This window comes from Podarcis gaigeae, assembly GCF_964106915.1.
Source record: "Podarcis gaigeae genome assembly, chromosome: 17".
NCBI lineage: Eukaryota > Metazoa > Chordata > Lepidosauria > Squamata > Lacertidae > Podarcis > Podarcis gaigeae.
This window is the reverse complement of record NC_139694.1, coordinates 6,659,336-6,680,936: the sequence shown is the minus strand read 5'-3', so window position 1 is coordinate 6,680,936 and position 21,601 is coordinate 6,659,336. Positions and strand designations below refer to the sequence as shown.

Below are 21,601 nucleotides of genomic sequence, written 5' to 3'. Positions count from 1 at the left end.
GAAGATACTCATTGTTTGGATGGGGGGCTTTTATCCATTTCTGCAGTCACACAGTCAATCAATCAGTAGCTGAACAGGGTTCCACACAGTCACAAAAACAAATTAACCAAAAAAGCTTCAAAAACAAAAGTGCCAAACGTAATCCGTTCTGGAAGTCCGTTGACTTCCGAAATGTTCAAAAACCAAGGCTCAGCTTCTGATTGGTGCAGGCGCCCTGGAAACAATACCTGACAGCCGCATCGGACGTTTGGCTTCTGAAAAACGTTTGAAAACCGGAACACTTACTTCCGGGTTTTCAGCATTTGGGAACTGTAATGGTTCTAGGGGTTGCTCGTGCGTAAGTTGCCGCCACTCTTGGCTAGGTTACCTGGTTGAACCCTTTCTGTCTGGACAGCCCTTCACTTCGTGGCTGTTTCAGTCGCTGGCAGAATCTGTCAGTGGGCGTTTCTTGAACTTCTTCCAGCAAAGAAGTTCTTTGATGCCAAGTCTCCTCCTACTCTCCCTGCGTGGAAGTCTTCTGCGCAGGGAGGGTGTGGGCAGTGGAGTACCCGTGCTCTCCCCACTGGTCTCCGGGGAAGAGTCCTGGAGCCTTCTCTCCGATTCCCCCACCTGCCCCCCCTTCACCCCTGGTGTTGCGCTGATTTCCTTCCCCAGCAGATGAGCTTCCTCTCTCCCTGCTGGGCCCCTCTCCAGCATCGCTCTGGAGCCTTGCCTCTCCCTCTGGCTCCGATGGCAGTTCCCTGACAGGAACCAAGATGTTTGAGAACCAAGGTACCAAATCCCAGTTCTGTCTTGATGTGCAGTTGCCAGAAGAATGGTTGGACTGCACTCATATGTATACCTACCTTGGAGTAATTATTATTGAACTCAGTGGAAATTACTTTTGAGTAGACATGAATCATTCTCTCGGGATTATTACACTGTGCCTTCTTTTAAAAACCCACACAGAGTTCTCCCTATGATCCCTGGAGGAGGAAAATCAATAGCCGAATATCACTGCCGCGGTTTTAGGTGGGTGATGGATTGGAAAGTCCTGCCCGTAATGAAGCAGTAAAGTCGAGCAGAATGGAAAATATTTCATTAGACGACACATAAATTCAGGCTTTATGATGATGTGTGTAAGAGATTTGGGAGTACAGTGGCTCCTTTCTGTCATTGCAAACTTGGGAAGCTCTCAAATTGGGCCTCCGAAACTTCGAGATGAGACCGAGTTTATAAAGTAGCAAATCTAGCAGGTAATGCTGCTCAAAATGAGGAGATTAGAATAAGGCACTTGCTTGCATGAGAGTTGAGATCGATAAAAAATATGTGGAGCTGAATCCCAAATGGGTTTCTGCAAAGGGAAACTCGAAATAGATCCATGATTATTACAGAGCTGGCTAAACCAGTGAGATAGAATCAAATTAGAGAGGTAGTCACAGCCTCCAGTCTGCTTCAAGAGCTGACCGCCTGTCTATCGTGCAATGTGGCCAGTCAAGTACAGTGGTACCTCGGGTTACAGATGCTTCAGGTTACAGACTCCGCTAACCCAGAAATAGTACCTTGGGTTAAGAACTTTGCTTCAGGATCAGAACAGAAATCGTGCTCTGGCGGCATGGCAGCAGCAGGAGGCCCCATTAGCTAAAATGGTGCTTCAGGTTAAGAACAGTTTCAGGTTAAGAACGGACTTCCAGAACGAATTAAGTTCTTAACCTGAGGTACCACTGTAACCAAAAAGTAAATAGCAAATTATGACTCCTCATTGAAATTGATAAAATAACCTTTTACCAGAACCTGACTGAAGACCCCAGTAATACTTTCACAGACCATGGAATGGTGGGCGCAAATGTACATCCACACTGTGCAAAGTGTACATTCACATTGTGCATTATATGCTAATGTGGCCGGCTAAAGCAGATGAGGGTAGCCAATGGGTCTCAAACCTTCTGTGAGTTAGGGCAGACTATGTGGATGAGAAGAATAGTGGGTCCAATGGTCAAGAAGGTGGTTTCTGAATGTGCTCTAGAGAGTAGTGTGGGGCATTTGGGGCTCGTCCACTTGGGAAGGTAGCCCATCTAGGAGAAGGAAAACTCTGTTCCTAAGCCTCCAACGCCTTACAGGATAACTTCAGGAGAAGAAAACGCTAAGGCATAAACCCTACACCAATCCAGAGTAGAGTTGCTGGGGTTGCATAGAACCTTGTAAAAATATATATATAAAGGACCCCTAGACAGTTAAGTCCAGTCAATGGCGATTATGGGGTTGCGGTGCTCATCTTGCTTTCAGGCCGAGGGAGCCGGCCTTTGTCCACAGACAGATTTCCAGGTCATGTAAACCGCTTTTGGTGCAATGGGACACTGTGACGGAAACCAGAGCGCACAGAAACGCCGTTTACCTTCCTGCCACAGCGCTACCTATTTATCTACTTGCACTGGCGTGCTTTTGAACTGCTAGGTTGGCAGGAGCTGGGACAAAGAAACGGGACAAATTCGAAGCCCAAGAGGCTCAGTGTGGAGAGCCAGTGTGGTGTAGTGGTTAAGAACAGTGGACTCGTAATCTGGTGAACTGGGTTCGCTTCCCCGCTCTTCCACATGCAGCTGCTGGGTGACCTTGGGCCAGTCACACTTCTCTGAAGTCTCTCAGCCTCACTCATCTCACGGTGTGTTTGTTGTGGGGGAGGAAGGGAAAGGAGATTGTCAGCCGCTTTGAGACTCCTTAGGGTAGTGATAAAGCGGGAAATCAAATCCAAACTCCTCCTCCTCCTCCTCCTCCTCCTCTTCTTCTTCTTCTTCTTCTTCAGTGGTTTAGACCACAGCACCACCTGCATCCCTGTATATCTCCTTCCAGCAACTTCGGCAACCAAGCCGGGGCCAAACATATTGTTTTGCTGTCTTTGGAACACATCAGCGAGACCGAGAGCAGAATCTTGTCATCTGGGCAGTCCAGGACCTCCATGCACACACACCAGTCTTGTGCCTGGCCACAGAGGTCACTTCGGTGCTGCTAATGCAGGTGTTTGACTTCACCCTGGGAGGTGTGCCCCATTGTCTCTCCGATTTGGTAGAGGTCAAATATCAAAATGTTGTGGGTGATGGTGCAGTTTGGTGAAAAGAAATGTAGGTGCTTAACCCACATGATGATGCTTAACCCACAATTGATGCTTTTGAATTATGGTGCTGGAGGAGACTCTTGAGAGTCCCATGGACTGCAAGAAGATCAAACCTCTCCATTCTGAAGGAAATCAGCCCTGAGTGCTCACTGGAAGGACAGATCCTGAAGCTGAGGCTCCAATACTTTGGCCACCTCATGAGAAGACAAGACTCCCTGGAAAAGACCCTGATGTTGGGAAAGATGGAGGGCACAAGGAGAAGGGGACGACAGAGGACGAGGTGGTTGGATGGTGTTCTCGAAGCTACAAACATGAGTTTGACCAAACTGCGGGAGGCAGTGGAAGACAGGAGTGTCTGGCGTGCTCGGGTCCATGGGGTCACGAAGAGGCGGACACGACTAAATGACTAAACAACAACAACAATGTCATCAGGATGGCTCCCATTATTTCCCAGATTTTCTCCTCATCTGCTTCTGAGCTTCGACTTCCCTCAAACTCCTGTTGTAATTCTGAACTGTCTTCCTCTCTGGAAGGGTCAGGCTGGCGAGGCGATCTCCACCATTCCTCCTCTGCCCAGTCCCTGACAGATAGAGGATGGTGTGTATCATCTTCATCATCATCATCTAGTATTACCTGACAGTTTCAAAATGCAAAAGTAAAATTACTTGTTTTCCCCAAAAGCAGTTTATGTGCTTCTTCAGCAAACATAGACTTACCAAGCGCGGAGGCGGACATGACTAAACGACTAAACAACAACAACAACCCACATGCCCCTTCTCTCCCCTCTTCCAGCTGCTTTTCTCCCAACACAAAGCCAGGGACTTGGGAGGCAGGAAAGACACATATTACCCCACTCTGTGTTCCTTCCTTCCAAAACCACAACACACATACATTTTACATTTACATTTTTGCCCTGGATTTCCAGTTTCATCTCTGCACTTAACATCTCATTTGACCCTCAATAAAGGTTCTCTCATCAGTACAGTTTCTATTCCACCTAATTCATGGAGATAAGGTAGTGTGACTTGTGTAATAAACTTGTCCATTAACATTTCTGCCAGGAAGTATTCTGAGGAGATTCCAAATTAGATGGGGGGGGGGGCGGCCACTGCTGGTGATAACTTGGCATATACTGTCCTCTGGTGGCTACTTGGTTATAGCTTTTCTCGTATGAATTGTGAGGGACACTCATACTCAACGGACAGAAGATCACTATCTGAGTGATCCATCATATGTTGTTGAAGGCCCTTCTCTAACAGATTTACACTGTATTTATTTAATGCTGTTTGAACTGAATAATGTTTAATAGAATGTTTAGTCTTGCAATGAATCTGGTTGCATTTCTAAAAGAGCTCCAACACAAACATCATCATCATCATCATTATTATTATTATTATTATTATTATTATTATTATTATTTAAACCGCCCTATAGCCACAGGTCTCAGGGCAGTTACAACATAAAATCACAGTATGAAAACACAAAATACGTAACAAAAAGAAAAACAACCCAATGAGCCCCCTCCGCAACACATTTTAAAAGGACATTGGATGTCAATCAGCCAAAGGCTTGGTTAAAGAGGAACGTTTTTGCCTGGCACCTGAAGGTGTATAATGAAGGCATCAGGCGTACCTCCCTGGGGAGAGCATTCCACAAATGAGGAGCCACTGCCGAAAAGGCCCATTTTCCACTCGTGGAGGAGGCACACAAAAAAGGGCCTCAGAGGATGATCTCAGCATCCAGGTAGGTTCATACGGAAAGAGGCAGTCCTTGAGGCATTCCGAACCCTGTTTGCCATTATCTTGGGTGAAAACCTAGATGAACAAACTGTTCCACCATCATCTAGATCAGGCAGAAACTGCCTGGCTCCTGCTGGGCTCTAGCCTCCTGGACGTCCAGACATATTCTAGGCTCTACCTTCAAATACTGGTTTGTTTGGGTTTTTTATTCCAAGGGAAACGGACAGAGTACACATGCGCATTCAACTGCCGAACAGTGTCGGTGTCATCTAGGAGACTGCAGCTGCAGAGATAGGAAAAAAAGAGGCATTTCATTGTCCGGAGAGGTCAATTCCTGGTTTGCATGGAGAAGCCATTTTCAACAGAGCCCATCAATGGAAGTGCACAGGTGTGTTGAGGCAGCACCGCATGTTGAAATTTTGCACCCATAAGAATTTTTCACCCGGAGCAACTGCCCCTGTGCTACGCCACTGTCTCCTTCCCATCACAGTGAGGAGGAAGAGAAGAGAGTGCTATGTTGTTGTTGTTTTGCCAATATCTATGTTCTGGGGGAGGAGGGTCTTATCCACACTTCCCTTTGCCCTACCACTGTCCCCCAGGGAAACCCTATCTCTAGCGCTGAACTGGAACAAACTGCAGTTGGGTTTTCTGCAGGTTGCTGTTTGTTCTGATTTAGTAGTGGAAAGCGGGGTAAAGGCAAAACCGCTCAGACCCATGCCTACAAAGCATGAAAGAAACAGAAGCATGGACAAGGAGAGAGAGGGAGAGGGGGAGAGAGGTCTGCTTATTTGTTTAGTAAGCATGTGTGTTGTGTGTGTGTTACTGTGTTGTCAGGGGCTAGACTGAGGAGAAATGGTGGGAGCACACACACACACACACACACACCCTTTTCCTGAACCTTCCCAAGAGCAGGAGGACAGTATTGACTTAGAACAGTGGTTTGCAGAGGGGCATAGTCCAAAGGGGGAAAGCTGGGAAATACTGGGTGAGGAACAGCTAGAAGAGGAAACACCAGGAGAGAGACAGCTGGCAGATTCAGTGTACTTGTACAGCGTTCCTGACCCCCCTTCAGCTAAGACTAGACTGGCTTTGAGAGTGACAGAACAGAAAGCACAGCAGCAACAAACTCAGATTACCCAACGCAGAAGTGACATAAATTAATGGGGACGGAGGAGGTGAGCCTTTAGTGGGAGCAACACTATTTCTAGAGAGATATGCATTCCTTTGTCTCTCGCTGTGATTATTAGAGAACTTATCTGGTAAGAACGCTCCTTTCATTTGATCTGCTTATTTACTGCCACCAGGGGAGGGATCCGATTCGCCGAAGCCTGACATGTGTGCATAGTGCGAGAGCACAAATGTGAAAGAGAGAAGGGGGCTGTGTACACACACCATACATTTATGGCATATACAGTATATATATTAATAGATTTCTCCCTGAGAAATAAAGTCTGCATTCAAATCTGAAGTCCATTCATGTCTCCATCATATATACAAATTCACAAGGTCCACAAAACATAAGACAAAAAGTAGTCAAACCAACCAAAACTGCTTTTATGAAGTCCTTCATAATCATTCTTCGCTGTATGCATAATAAAACCGTACTGCTCTACCATAAAGGAGTCCTTTTGTTTTATACCTTGTGCCATTCTAAGTTTATTGTGCATTTCTCAGCAAGTGCCAATTTCCAGCCCTTATTACACCGATTCATCAGAGAGGATCCTTCCATATATTCCCAATGCCTAGTTACCATAAGTCTTGCCACAAATAATACAGCACGCACCTGCATTTGCCCTACCCAAACACATACACACACAAAATAGATTGAACAAAGTCCATCCAGGGCATTTAACTGCCCTTCTTCCAGTAAATTCATTAAGCACTTCATCACAAAATTTGGCCAGCTTTATACAAGTCCACCTCATGAGTCTAATGTCACACAGCTTCTCCCACACTTTCTGTGCCCAATTCAAAGGGCTAGTTTTGTCCTATAAAGTCCTACGTGGCTCAGAACCACAATACCTCAAGGACCACCTCTCTCCATATGAACCTACCCAGACCCTGCAATCATCATCTGAGGCCCTTCTTCATGTACCTCCTCCACAAGACTTCCTGAGGGTGGCAACATGAGAGTAGGCCTTTTCTGTGGTGGCCCCCCATTTGTGGAATGCTCTCCTCATGGAGACCTGCCTGGTACCCTCATTACATATGTGTTTGTATTAAAGGCCATTAAAATGTATGTATTAATATGCATTAAAGGCCATTAAAATGTGTTTGTGGAATGTTAAAGGCCATAGAATGTTAACTCACCCAAGGTCTGCCAACAGAGAAACCTCTTCTTCAGGCACCTAAGGACTGGAAAATGTTTATTGAATATATGGGAATATATGGGAAATAACTGAGCAGCTGCAAACGCTGGCAGCATTAAGATAAATTCAACAGTGTGAATAAGTTATGATGGATGGTACTTCAGTTGGAACCCATGAAGGTCTTTGAAGGCAAAAAGCCCCACTCTGAATGGGCCCAGAAACTAAGCTGGGCCTATAACACTGAGTAAACTGGGGAAATGTATAAAACTGAATCAAATATGTGCTGGAAATGTAAAGAGAAGGAAGGTTGTTTTTATCATATGTGGTGGTCTTGTAGTAAGACTTACTGGGAAATGATATACAATGAAATGAAAAGGATGTTTAAAATAAGGTTTGGGAGGAAAACCAGAAACCTTTCTCTTGGGAATTATAGGGATAGAACAACCTAAATTGTATAGAAATTGATTCATGTATGCAACTACAGCAGCAAGAATGTTACTTGCCCCAAAATGGAAAGAAAGTCGTCCCAGCAAAGGAAGAATGGATACAAAACTTATGGAATATGCAGAAATGGCAAAAATTACCATAAGAATAAGAAATCAAGATAACAATTTTTTTACAAAAGAATGGAAATGGTTTATTGAATATTTACAGATAAATTGTAAACAGATAAAAAACATTGGCAGGATTATTTTAATAACCTGCAGCTACATAGGAGTATATATTTAAAGATAAATAAGTGAGTAAGTTAAGTTAATTTGGATATGCAGAAGTTATTAAAAATAAATCAGTGAAGTGTATATATCTGAAAAGTATAAATAATTTTTAAAAAATATATAAAAAGTGAACTCTCTGTGCCTGAGTGCTGTGCTCAAGCACTTTCCTGTAAGTTTATTTTATGCATGCATTGATTTCACTGGTTGTCTCCATACTTTAAAGGTAAAGGAACCCCTGACCATTAGGTCCAGTTGTGGCTGACTCTGGGGTTGCGGCGCTCATCTCGCTTTATTGGCCGAGGGAGCCGGCATACAGCTTCTGGGTCATGTGGCCAGCATGACTAAGCCGCTTCTGGCAAACCAGAGCAGCGCATGGAAACGTCGTTTACCTTCCCGCTCTACAGTGGTACCTTGGGTTAAGTACTTAATTCGTTCTGGAGGTCCGTTCTTAACCTGAAACTGTTCTTAACCTGAAGCATCACTTTAGCTAATGGGGCCTCCCGCTGCTGCCGCGCCACCACTGCATGATTTCTGTTCTCATCCTGAAGCAAAGTTCTTAACCTGAAGCACTATTTGTGGGTTAGCAGAGTCTGTAACCTGAAGCGTATGTAACCTGAGGTACCACTGTACTTGCACTTTGACGTGCTTTTGAACTGCTAGGTTGGCAGGAACAGGGACTGAGCAACGGGAGCTCACCCCGTCGCGGGGATTCAAACCACCGACCTTCTGATCGGCAAGTCCTAGGCTCTGTGGGTTAACCCACAGCGCCACCCGCGTCTCTTGTCTCCATACTTAGCCAGGACTAATTTCGGTGGCTCTATCCTGAGCATGCCACAACTGGATGCAACCCTATAAGTATATTTTGCAACCTTATTTCTTATGCTTACATTCATACCTTTCAGCCGACAGCCCCCTTGCCTAAGGATGCCGACAACAAATAAATACAAAGAGATGAAATATAATCACCAGACAATAAAACAATTTTATCAGACCGTTACAAAACCAATCCATCTAAACAGGCATGCATGAAGCTAGGAAGGCAGGATTAATATTGCCCAGTAGATGGTGCTCATTCCACAGGCAAGTGCCTGTAACTTTCCTCATTCTAGTCTGCACAGTGACCTCTTGTGTGTCCTTATTTGCCCTGGGGTCGAGTGAGGGCAAAGCGCTTTTCAGAACAGAACAATACCCCCACATCTTCTCCCAAGGCAATCAACGCAGTCAGTGTTTCATAAACTGAGCTCCACACTTTACAAAAAACTGCATCAATTCAAATCACAAACTACGGTGTGGAGGAATGCAACAACCAATTAGGTTTTCAGTAATGTGGAAGTGAAGACCATTACAGCTTTCACAAGGTGCAAAATTTTCTATGCAAGGCACCAGTCAAAAGCAATGTTATTTTTCTATCACGATTTTCTATACCTCTCGAGCCTGTCAACTCTCTCCTGAACTGCTTTGATGGCACAGGCAGAAGTGGTGTCTGAAACAGAAAGATAAGGAAAATTAATAACCTCCTTGGGGGGCTTGCAACCTCTTTCCTAGGAAGCAGCTCCTTCCAGCCCCCTTAGACTGAGTAACTCCCTGGGGAAATAGCTGTTCATTCCTGTTAGAAGTTTTTCAGTTCTGCTCAGTTACTTGATATCGTGATGTGCATCCCACTTGTCTGAGCAGTGAGTTTAGTGCCCACGTTTCGTTCTCTTTGGAAGCTTAAGGCATTTTGTAATATGTCATGTTTATTTATAAATATACAGATGCAATATAGGTGGAGGCACAACCTACAAAAACTCCAACAAAGCAAATCTACTGATCTCACAGCAGAGCTCCACAGCAAGATGCTCCTACGAAGCCGGTCCACTCATGAGGCAAAGTGAAGCAACTGCCTCAGGTGGCAGAGTCCACAAGGGTTATGTGTCTATCTAGTTCTATTCTAGCCCCCAATTCATAACTGCCATGTCTGTAAGGTTTTTTTTCCACACAAAGACCTAGATTACATCATCTTCGGCTGGGTATCATCTGGTCCATTTTTCAGAACATCACAAAGTGATCCTTTATGAAGAAGGCCTGGCCAGGGCGGAGGTGGTCGTCCTATTATATACCTGCTGGGATTGGCAAGGCATCTGACCCTCACCCGAATCTCATAACTCTCCTGACAGATGATTTGGTCTGTAGCCACAGTGTGGAAATAAAGGATGAGATAGCCCACCAGATACCAGGCACTCTACTATTCAAATTAGGACCCAGTGTTTTTGTTACAATCCCCTTCTCAATTAAGTAATCAATTTTAATCTAGAATTTAAATTCTCAAAACTTTCTTATTTGTTAATTCGAGCAAGAAAACTACAGCTCTCACTTCATTACAAACAGTATTTCTACCTGCAACACACTTGAGCAGACCTGCTCCTCTTCCTTTCACAGATATTTTGTTGACATTTGCAACTGTAGCTGCCTCTGATTAGTTATCATTTAACACTTTGGGGAAATAATTGGGCAGGCCATCGGCCTTCCTGTTATATACCTGCTGGGATTGACAAGGCATATGACCCTCACCTGAATCTCATTTAACTCTTTGGGGGAAATAGCGCCAGTTTTTCTATAACTTGATGTTGCTGGATAGTTTTGATGAACTGCAAAAGCATTTTTAATTTGCTTTCTGTTGCCACCCTGGAACTTTTCCTTATTAGTGCCACTTTGTTTTGTACAATTCCTTGCAAATGTAGGAAAACATCTTTTCTCCTTGTATATGTTGATAATATGTTTTTTGTTACTGAGAACAAACAAGAGTGTACAGCAACAAAATTGGGTGCAGGCCTGGCCAGGACATAGGTAACCTGTGTGCTTACTTGTTTGCTTGCTTATCAGTTGTTGGGAACTTCATGGTCCCTGCTCTCCCTTCTTATGGTATTTATATTGGACCTGGAGACTCCACTAGAGAGCATTCCATGTCAAGAAGGAGGGCAAGTGGGCACCCTATCAAATGACAAGGCAGGAGCTACATGGAGCAGGACTACACCAGCGTAAGAGTTGGCCAGGACGAAAGAAGGGATACAATTTAGAAGCTTTCTCCATTATCTGCACAGCAGGGGGTGTTCAGTCAATGGTGCAAAGGCTGAGCTCAAACGTTTCTTGCTGGTCGCTGCTTGGTAGTACCCAACTGGTTAGCTGGCAGATTCTAGAGTTCCCTATTGGTTGCTCTTAGGTAATTCCAAAAATACAGAGTCCATTAATAAAACAACGTGTTCATTCATAAAGCAGTAACATAAATCTCCATTGCTACATATTGGGTGTGTATTTCAGTGGTTGAATGTACAGCTTTATGGCCATGCTGTAGTGTAGTGCTTATGCGACTGTGAATAAAAGGTGGCTGGGCTCATCGTCCCGGGGTTTGGGGGGGAGGGGACAAAACTGATTTCCAATAAGTGCCCCCCTTTATTTCCATTACAAGTCCTTGAGTCTGTACTCTGAATGGTGACACCAGGGACCTAGAAACTGCAGGGCTTGTCAGTCCAACCCCTGCACAGTCTCATCTGGGCTGACCTTAAGGCAATCAGAACAACTGGGCCAAATTGGGCCCTGTGGGCTGCTCCTAAGGGGGCCCCCACACCAAGGCACTCTAGATGGATTTTATTTATATCTATGTGATTTTGCAGACTTTGGCTGTGAACTGGGGCCCTACCAAAAAAACAACAACACTAAAATTGGGTCCCACTTCTTCAAATTGGGCCCCTACTGGCTAGTCCTGAGTCTCATAGTTGCTGGGCCTGAGTTTCCTTGCCCTTGCATGAAGTCTTGGGTTTCCAATTTTGGGAGACGGGAGACTGCGGCACTGGGGAGAGGGGCAGGCTGGTGAGGCCCCCTAGATTTAGAGGCCCGGGTTGTCCTGCCCTCACATGAAGTCTTGGGTTTGCCATTTTGGGGGAGGGGAGACTACCCACTGGGGAGTGGGCGGGCTGGCGAGGCCCCCTAGATTTAGAGGCCCTAGGCTTCAGCCTACTTAGCCTATACATAAATCCGGCACTGGCCCGCTTTAGTCCCTGTTTTTTAGGAGGCAATGAAGGGCATGATTGGGCTAAAATTAGGTGTCAGGGATAGATATTGTAGGTGTCAATATGAGGATCTACCCCCCCCTTCAATAATTCTGCCGATAAACCATCCCAGACTTTGTGTTCATTATCTGAGGTCCTTCTTCATGTGCCTCCTCCACAGGAGGTCTGGAGGGTGGCAACACGAGAACGGGCCTCCTCTGTAGTGGCTTGTGCAATGCTCTCCCCAGGGAAGTTCACCTGGCTATGTCATTTTATATTTTTAGGTGCCAGGCAAAAACGTTCCTCTTCAACCAGGCCTTTGGTATCAGGGTGGTTCACACAAAAAAAAAAATTACAGAATAAAAACAAGTAAATGATTAAAAACAAACTAGCAAAACAATAAACTTCCCCTTTCCACAGCCACATTTAAAAGGGGGAGGGGAGTATTGTTTCGTTGGCTTGTTTTTAGTTATTTACTTGTTCTTAATCCTGTGTAGTGGTACCTCAGTTTTCTTTTTTTGTTAGATCATTTATTAATATTCTATTAAAAGACATCCAATTAACATATCAAATCATAATCCAATAAAAATAATAAAATAAAAATTCGAATTATGAATTGTACAATTCGAATTCTGAATTGTAATTATTAATTTTATGGCTTCCCATAGTCTCAACCTTGAAGTATGTCCGAATCTCAGTCCTGCCTCTCAGTAGTACCTCAGTTTTCGAACACCTCTGTAGTCAAACATTTCAGAACTCGTTACAGATAGGTAGCCGTGTTGGTCTGCCATAGTCAAAGCAAAAGAAATTCCTTCCAGTAGCACCTTAAAGACCAACTAAGTCAGTTCTTGGTATGAGCTTTCGTGTGCATGCACACTTCTTCAGATACCTGAAGAAGTGTATCTGAAGAAGTGTATCTTCAGGTATCTGAAGAAGTGTGCATGCACACGAAAGCTCATACCAAGAACTGACTTAGTTGGTCTTTAAGGTGCTACTGGAAGGAATTTTTTTTGCTATTTCAGAACTCGAACACTGAAAACCCAGAAGTACGTAAGTGTTTCAGTTTTCGAACACGCCTCAGAAGTGGAACAGGAAACGTGGCTTCCATTTTGAGTTTTCCGTATTGAGGCTTCCACTTTCAGTTTTTGAAAGTGTTTTGGAACTCAAACATGATTTCCAGAATGGATTACATTCGAAAATTAAGGTACCACTGTATTTTATTTTGTGAACCACCTTGATACCCTATCAAGGAGGACAGTATATAAATCTAATAAAGAAAGAAATAATTCAAGCACTGCTGCAGGTGCTGGCTCCTGACTCATGCCTCTTCCAAAGATCTTGGGGGACACTGCCACCCCACAAAAGCCTGTTTCTGCTTAAGATGCCCCCAGAGCCAATGTTGTTGCAGTCAGGAGTCTGGCAACTCCACTTTCCACTGTTCAGTTTCTAGACAGACTACTTACGGAGCCGTTTTCACACTCATCAAAGCTTGTGTGTTGCTTTGACTGGAGCGGAGGCCAGCCTGTTTAGCCAAGTGTTGAGACAGAGCACAATATCCCCATCCCATTAAAAGCGCCAGGCTGAAAAATGCTAATCCCAGTCGAGCAGTAATGCTGTGGGAATCAGCTTGCTATTATGCTCTGTACAATGCAGTTCTGAAAGCCGCCTGGATAAACAATCCCTTGCTACTGAGCAAGGATTAAGCAAAGACACTCTGCAAATGAATGCACTGAGGAGCGTAGCTGGATTGGGCAGCCTCACCTTGCAAAATGATGGCCAGGTTTCGCACATGAGCAAAAAAATAGCACATATTGTAAACCTAGCTAGAACAGGACTCCAGTCCAAAATGGCCTGAATGAAGCTGGATCACGTTTATCTTCATCTCATATAATAAAGTGAATGACCTAATTTGAAACTCTAACATCTGGTGCTTTTGCATTAGCTATTTTCTGTGCTCCCCCGCTGCTCCTGGTCTAGGCTGCTGGGCAAGGTGTCCATGCTCCTCTGGGCATCTTGGTGGAAGAATCCCATCCCTGGTGTGGGCCAGGCCAATAGTGTCAGGTATGAGAGTATTGGGACGCAGGTGGCACTGTGGGTTAAACCACAGAGCCTAGGACTTGCCAATCAGAAGGTCGGCGGTTCGAATCGGAGTGAGCTCCTGTTGTTCGGTCCTAGCTCCTGCCAACCTAGCAGTTTGAAAGCACACAAAGTGCAAGTAGATAAATAGGTACTGCTCCAGTGGGAAGGTCAACGGCGTTTCCGTGCGCTGCTCTGGTTTGCCAGAAGCGGCTTAGTCATGCTGGCCACATGACCCGGAAGCTGTACGCCGGCTCCCTCAGCCAATAAAGCGAGATGAACACCACAACCCCAGAGTCAGTCACGACTGGACCTAATGGTCAGGGGTGCCTTTACCTTTACCTATGAGAGTATTATAAGTATGAGCGAAGCACCCAGCAGGGCTCAAGGGTGCAAGAGGGGGGGGGGTGACGATACAGTTCCAGACTCTCCAAGTGTCCCTATTTTCCAGAGACAGTCCTGGATTTACAGAAGCCCTCCTGGTTTCTGATTTAATCCCAGAATGTCCTGCTTTCCTGTAAAGGTAAAGGTCCCCTGACCGTTAGGTCCAGTTGCGGCCGACTCTGGGGTTGCGGCGCTCATCTTGCTTTACTGGCCGAGGGAGCCAGCGTACAGCATGTGGCCAGCATGACTAAGCCGCTTCTGGCAAACCAGAGCAGCACACGGAAGCGCCGTTTACCTTCCCGCCAGAGTGGTACCTATTTATCTACTTGCACTTTGACTTGCTTTTGAACTGCTAGGTTGGCAGGAGCAGGGAACGAAGAACGGGAGCTCACCCCATCCTGGGGATTCAAATCGCCAACCTTCTGTTCGGCAAGTCCTAGCTCTGTAGTTTAACCCACAGCGCCACCCTTGTCCCTCCTGCTTTCCTTTAGGACATCCCTATTTTCATCAGAGAAATGTTGGAGGGTATGGAGTGATGCACCCCCAAGCCAAGGAGATAAGTAACTATACAACCTTTAGAAGACATCTGACAGCAGCCCTGCATAGGGAAGTGTTTTTTTAAAGAAAAAGTGTGATGTTTTATTGCGCATTATATATATGCCCAGAGTGGTTGGGACAGCCCAGTCAGACGGGTGGGGAATTATTATTACTATTATTATCCCTATTTTCATTGGCGAAATGTTGGAGCGGCGGAGCACCCGCTGCGCCCTGCCCATCCCTCCTGCCGACGGGCGGGCGCTCATGCACCGGGTAGGAGAGGCGCAGAGGGCACTCTTCACCCTCCGCTCGCCCAGGCCGCGTCTCCCGGGCAGGGCGCAGAGGGTGCTGTTCTTCAGCTTCCGCACAAACCCAGCCGCTTGACGGGCATTTCTGTGCGCCCGGGGCAACGACTCTCCAGCACGCCGCACGCTTCGCCAGTTGCTCCTTGCCCAGGGTGCAAGGGGGGCGCTATACCTCTTCGCTAATGGCACAAGGAAGCCTCCGTAGGTCTTTCCACGTGGTCAATCCCTGGTAATGTTTTTAAAACACCGTGCAAAACCCGCAAAGCGAAGCAGATAGGAGCTGAAGCAGCACACTGTTTCGTGGCGAAAGCAAAACACGCGCAAACCCCTTAGCGCAGCTGGCGAGCGGGGGTCTAGCTACTGGCGCGGAGGTGATTTGGCCAGGAGAAAAGGCAGGCGGAGAAAGGATAATTACGCACAAGGACGCACCATCCGCTTCGGCTCTCGACACTCCCCGTCCATTCTCGTACCGCTTAGCTTTTCTTCTCTCTCCAGGACCAGCGCTTGCGCCTGATCCTGAGCCTCGAGGTGCTGGCAGTCGGGCTCCGCTGAGTTCAAGGAATCGCACGCAGGACGATCGCAGTCAGTTCGCGCCCTGAGGCTCCTTAGTGCGGAGGCGTGGTCGTCTAGGGGGCGTCTCTCTCGCCATCCCCACCCACCTCCCCTGACTCTGCCGTCGACGCTGCGCCCCTTTAGACGGCTCTTTCCTGAGCTGCCGTCGCCCGCCTGGTCTGCCTGCCCAGCTCGCCGTGATGCCCGCCGTCTGGAGCTCGACGCCACCGCCGCGGCTGCTGCTGCTGCTCTTGGCGCTTTGGCTGTGCCTGGCGTCGAGGAGCGCGGCGGAGACGGCGGCGTGCGCTCCCTGCCGGCCCGAGCTGTGCGAGACGGCGCGGTGCGCGGCTCCCGAGCTGACGGCGCGGGACGAGTGCGGCTGCTGCGAGCGGTGCCTGAGCGCCGAGGGCGAGCGGTGCGGAGGGGCGCGGGGCGCTCGCTGCGGCCCGGGGCTGGTGTGTGTCAGCCAGCGCCAAGCCGAGCCACCTGCCGCCGAGGAAGAGGGGCAGGAGCAGGAAGAAGGCACCGGGCGCTGCGTCTGCAAGGAGGACGGCGCCGTCTGCGGCTCCGACGGCCGCTCTTACAGCAGCGTGTGCGCCCTGCACCTGCACAGCTGGCGCGCCCTCCACAGCGGCCGGGAGCGCGTCCGGAAGGCGCACGACGGCGAGTGCAAGCTCGGTAAGCATCTGTGGGGTGTGGGGGCACTGGGGGGCGGTGCTCACCCTCCGAAGGTCGCAATCTATAGCCTGGCCCTCGCCAAATTTCTACGCCTTAGCCAATCGGGAATTGTTTGTATTTCTGAATGTTTGCATGGTTGTTCCTTGGTCCAGATAAATGCCCTTCTTGTCTGTTTGGACAGTTAAAATCGAGACACCCACACCTCTTAGAACCACAGGGGGCAATTTGATTTTTAAGGGGGGCAATTTGGAAGCTTGTTTAGACCAAGTTAATGGGCTTTTAGGCTTCCTCCAGTGAATAGGAGTTCACTTTTTGAATAATAAGAATTATATGTCGGGGGGGGGGTGTCAGGATTTTAGAGATGCTTAGGAGAGGCATGGCCCCAAAAAAGGTTGGAAACCACTGTCTTAGGATTTTAAGCATCTTTATTCAGAAATAAGTACCACCAAGTTAAATGGAGATTTCTTCCTCCGAAGTGCGTTTGCAGCCTTAATGGGAGCTGTCTACTTTCCCATCACCAGAGACACTGCAAGGTGGGTGTTGATGCTGGGACATTCAGTTGCAAAGTGATGCACTGCTTTGGGCAGAAGCGCAGGCAAAGCAGCCCGCTCTTTGGGGTGCCCCCATTCCAACAGCATCAGTACCAAAGAGAGAGCACCTCCACCTATCTATCTATCTCTATCTATATCTATCTATCATCTATATCTATCTATCTATCTATCTATCTATCTATCTATCTATCTATCTATCTATCTATCTATCTATATCTATCTATCATCTATCTATCTATCTATCTATCTATCTATCTATCTATCTATCTATAATTTTCTGTTTTACAATTTAGAATATTCATTTGAACAACCTTAAAATATCAGTGACTTCCCTGCTTTTCTTTCCACGGTTCATTTTGCATAGCATAAATCCCTGCCTATTTTATATAAACGAAACCATTCAGTATTCCATTATTACTTCCATCAAAACTTATTTACACTGTTGAATTTATCTTAATGCTGCCCATGTTTTCAAGTGTACACGATTTCCCCCCATATGTTCAATAAACATTTTCCAATCTTCTTTAAACGTATGTTCTTCTTGCTCTCTTATTCTATAAGTTAGATCCGCAAGCATATTCCACCAGTTTAAGTTGCCATTCTTCTTTAGTTGGGATCTCGCTCGCTTTCCATTTGGGGGCTAACAAAAGACAGGCCACAGTAACGCCATACATAAATAACCGCCTGCACTTTCAGAGGAAGAGCACAGAGGCAGCTCATTGGCTGTCTGAAAACCCCTGGAATCCAGGTGAGGATAGTCTGTTTATCTCCATTGGCTGCTGAAGACTTACAGACCCAGCTGGAAAGGAGGGGAAATAATGGAGTGACAAGTGTTCAAGTGAAAATAGTATTCTGGTCCGGTCTTGTTGTCAGGTTGACTCGTGCAATCCAATCCATGTTTACTGAGAAGTCCATCCAGTCAAACTTACTTCAGACTAGTGTGAATAAGCCCAAGGGAGCGGGTGGCGCTGTGGTCTAAACCACAGAGCCTCTTGGCTTTGCCGATCAGAACGTCAGTGATTCGAATCCCGACAATGGGGTGAGCTCCCATTGTTCTGTCCCAGCTCCTGCCAACCTAGCAGTTCAAAAGCATACTAGTGGGGGTAGATAAATAGGTACCATTGCCACGGGAAGGTAAATTGCATTTCTTTGTGCTCTGGTTTCCATCATGGTGTCCCGTTGTGCCAGAAGGGGTTTAGTCATGCTGGTCACATGACCCAGAAAGCTGTCTGTGGACAAATGCCAGCTCCCTCGGCCTGAAAGTGAGATGAGCACCGGAACCGCATAGTCGCCTTTGACTGGACTTAACCATCCAGGGGTCCTTTACCGTTACCCTTTCCTGCCATTAAGCTGCAGCCCCTGTCTCTTTTTTGGAGAGGAAATTAATTAAATACCTACAATTCTATGATTCTACATGCAAGGGGTTGTGGGTACTTCAATGCATGGCACTTTTGATGGATTTAGCATAGCTTACAAAAAGGTGTAAAGGATGTGGGTGGCACTGTGGTCTAAACCACAGAGCCTAGGGTTTGCCAATCAGAAAGTCAGAGGTTCGAATCCCCGTGTTGGGGTGGGCTCCCATTGTTTGGTCCCAGCTTCTGCCCACCTAGCAGTTCAAAAGCACATCAAAGTACTAGTAAATAAATAGGTACCGCTCCGGTGGAAAGGCAAACGGCATTTCCGTGTGCTGCTCTGGTTCACCAGAAGTGGCTTGGTCATGCTGGCCACATGACCTGGAAGCTGTATGCCGGCTCCCTCGGCCAATAGAGTGAGATGAGCGCCACAACCCCAGAGTCAGCCACGACTGGACCTAATGGTCAGGGGTACCTTTACTTTTACCTTTACCTTGCAGAAAGGTACAGAATAGTGGGTACATTTTTTTCTTAAGAATTGAGAGCTGTGAAGAAGAAGCCCATAGAAAAGTTGAAGACCCCATATTGATTGCGAAATATGGAGCTGTGCACACACCTCATCACGATATCAATTATATGGGTGGGGCTTATTTCCCCCCCCCATATTTTATTCAAGTTGGCACCCCTGCTGTCTACAGCTGGGAATCTAAACCTCGGGGATCCCCCACCCCCCCTTTTCCCTGTGTTTCTAATTTTGAGACCTGGCAATGTTTCAGAATTTCTCTCCCCCCTGCAAATCCAAGGCACATGTTGTGCTGCAGCCCATATGGGCCCTCTGCTGATCTTAGACAGCTGACAAGCACTAGCAAAAGGTCCAGCATGTCCAGGTTTCAATAGTAAGCACAGGAATGTCCTGGGGAGAAGATTCTGCCTTCTGATGGAGTCACCGCATTGTGAGATGCAGCACCCAGCTGGGATTTCTTAGCCCAGCAGGCCAGATAATTCTGTGTCTCCATTCCTGCAGGCCAACATTGGCATGTGTGTGTGTGACAACCCACCTGCCAGTCACCTGACGTCAAGGTTTCCCAAGTACCTAACAGCCAGCTAGTTTTAGGCTGGTGGGAACCACAGCACAAGGGGGCTTTGCCTGCAATATGTTCAGGCCTCGGTTGGTTGTCCTGCCAGCTTGTCAAATTCCTTTGTGCAGTGCTTCCCCAACACCCAACAACCAGCTGGCTGAGAAAGGATCATCTGCATAATCAGCATAATCAGCCATTCAGCCTATCCAGCCTCCACCTGCTGCATACCTGGTGTTGTATATGATTTCAGGTGTGGATCACTTGGACAAGGTCGGTGGTTCAAATCCCCATGACGGAGTGAGCTCCCATTGCTGTGCCCCAGCTCCTGCCAACCTATCAGTTCAAAGGCACACCAGTGCAAGTAGATAAGTAGGTAGCGCTGCGGCGGGAAGGTAAACGGCATTTTCGTGTGCTTCTGGTTTCATGGTGTCCCGTTGCACCAGAAGCGGTTTAGTCATTCTGGCCACATGACCCAGAAATCTTTCTGTGGACAAACACCGTCTCCCTTGGCCTGAAAGCAAGATATGAGTGCCGCAACCCCATAGTCACCTTTGAGTGGACTTAACCATCCAGGGGTCCTTTACCTTTTTTACCTGCTCAGGCCTCAGGCTGTGGCTTGACCCGCCAGCTTGTCGGAGTCCTTTGTGCAGTGCTTCCCAAACACCCAACAACCAGCTGGCCGAGAAAGCAGCTTTCCGCAGGGTTCGTCTACATAATCGAGTTCCCTATGGCAAACTCAGCCATTCAGCCTATCCAGCCTCCACCTGCTGCACACCTGGTGTTGTATATGATTTCAGGTGTGGGTCACATGTGCATGGCTTGTGGAACTGCCTCATGGGCCCAATCCCCACCAGATCTCCCCGCCCGGGCTGAATTCTCATTTTACTGGCCTTGAAACTGGCTCTGGTCAAATTGGACTTGCAGGGCTTTTTAAGCATTAGGAGAACATGCCCTTCAACATTTCTCCACTGAAAATAGGGACATCCTATTGAACAACAATAATAATAATTTTAGTATTTATACCCGTCCTATCTGCCCACTATGGGTAGCTTCCGACTACAAAAGAGGTTTAAAGACGTTCTCATGGCAAATTTTTAAAAATGTAGTATAAACACCAACGATTGGCTAACACCCCAGAGGACAGGATCACACTTCAAAATGACCTTGACAGATTAGAGAACTGGGCCAAAACGAACAAGATGAATTTTAATAGGGAGAAATGTAAAGTATTGCACTTGGGCAAAAAAAATGAGAGGCACAAATACAAGAGGGGTGACACCTGGCTTGAGAGCAGTACATGTGAAAAGGATCTAGGAGTCTTGGTTGACCACAAACTTGACATGAGCCAACAGTGTGATGCGGCAGCTAAAAAAGCCATTGCAATTCTGGGCTGCATCAATAGGAGTATAGCATCTAGATCAAGGGAAGTAATAGAGCCACTGTATTCTGCTCTGGTCAGACCTCACCTGGAGTACTGTGTCCAGTTCTGGGCACCACAGTTCAAGAAGGACACTGACAAACTGGAACGTGTCCAGAGGAGGGCAACCAAAATGGTCAAAGGCCTGGAAACGATGCCTTATGAGGAACAGCTAAGGGAGCTGGGCATGTTTAGCCTGGAGAAGAGGAGGTTAAGGGGTGATATGATAGCCATGTTCAAATATATAAAAGGATGTCACATAGAGGAGGGAGAAAGGTTGTTTTCTGCTGCTCCAGAGAAGCGGACACGGAGCAATGGTTCCAAACTACAAGAAAGAAGATTCCACCTAAACATTAGGAAGAACTTCCTGACAGTAAGAGCTGTTTGACAGTGGAATTTGCTGCCAAGGAGTGTGGTGGAGTCTCCTTCTTTGGAGGTCTTTAAGCAGAGGCTTGACAACCATATGTCAGGAGTGCTCTGATGGTGTTTCCTGCTTGGCAGGGGGTTGGACTCGATGGCCCTTGTGGTCTCTTCCAACTCTATGACTCTATGATTCTATGATTCTATGATTGGGGCACACTTGCCTGCGAGCACTCCAGTTGGAGAACAGCCTTTACCAAAGGTGTCATGGGCTTTAAAGACAGTCGAACTCAGGACACAAGGGAGAAATGTGCCAAGAGGGAGGCACGCTTAGCAAATCCACACCGTGATCAACTCCCGCCCGTAAATGTCCCCACTGTGGAAGGACGTGTGGAGCCAGAATTGGCCTCCACAGTCACTTACAGACTCACTG

The 21,601-nt window shown here is 46.9% G+C and overlaps 2 protein-coding genes across 2 annotated transcripts in view; one reads left to right on the top strand and one right to left on the bottom strand.

The window, feature by feature from the left end:
• The window catches only part of LOC310835433 (uncharacterized protein), a gene marked incomplete at its 3' end in the record, with an annotated part of 64,796 nt that extends 48,869 nt beyond the window's left edge, over window positions 1-15,927 (bottom strand). The window contains exons 1-2 of the mRNA XM_083720066.1: window positions 15,599-15,927; window positions 9,278-9,335 (exon numbers count right to left, since the gene is read on the bottom strand). Coding sequence (XP_083576192.1) covers window positions 9,278-9,335; window positions 15,599-15,641 — 101 coding nt within the window. The 5' untranslated portion in view covers window positions 15,642-15,927. The remainder of the gene's footprint in view (window positions 1-9,277; window positions 9,336-15,598) is intronic.
• The window catches only part of IGFBPL1 (insulin like growth factor binding protein like 1), a 39,017-nt gene continuing 33,294 nt past the window's right edge, over window positions 15,879-21,601 (top strand). Inside the window, exon 1 of the mRNA XM_083719770.1 lies at window positions 15,879-16,409. Within this exon, the coding sequence (XP_083575896.1) occupies window positions 15,932-16,409 (478 nt within the window). The 5' untranslated portion in view covers window positions 15,879-15,931. The remainder of the gene's footprint in view (window positions 16,410-21,601) is intronic.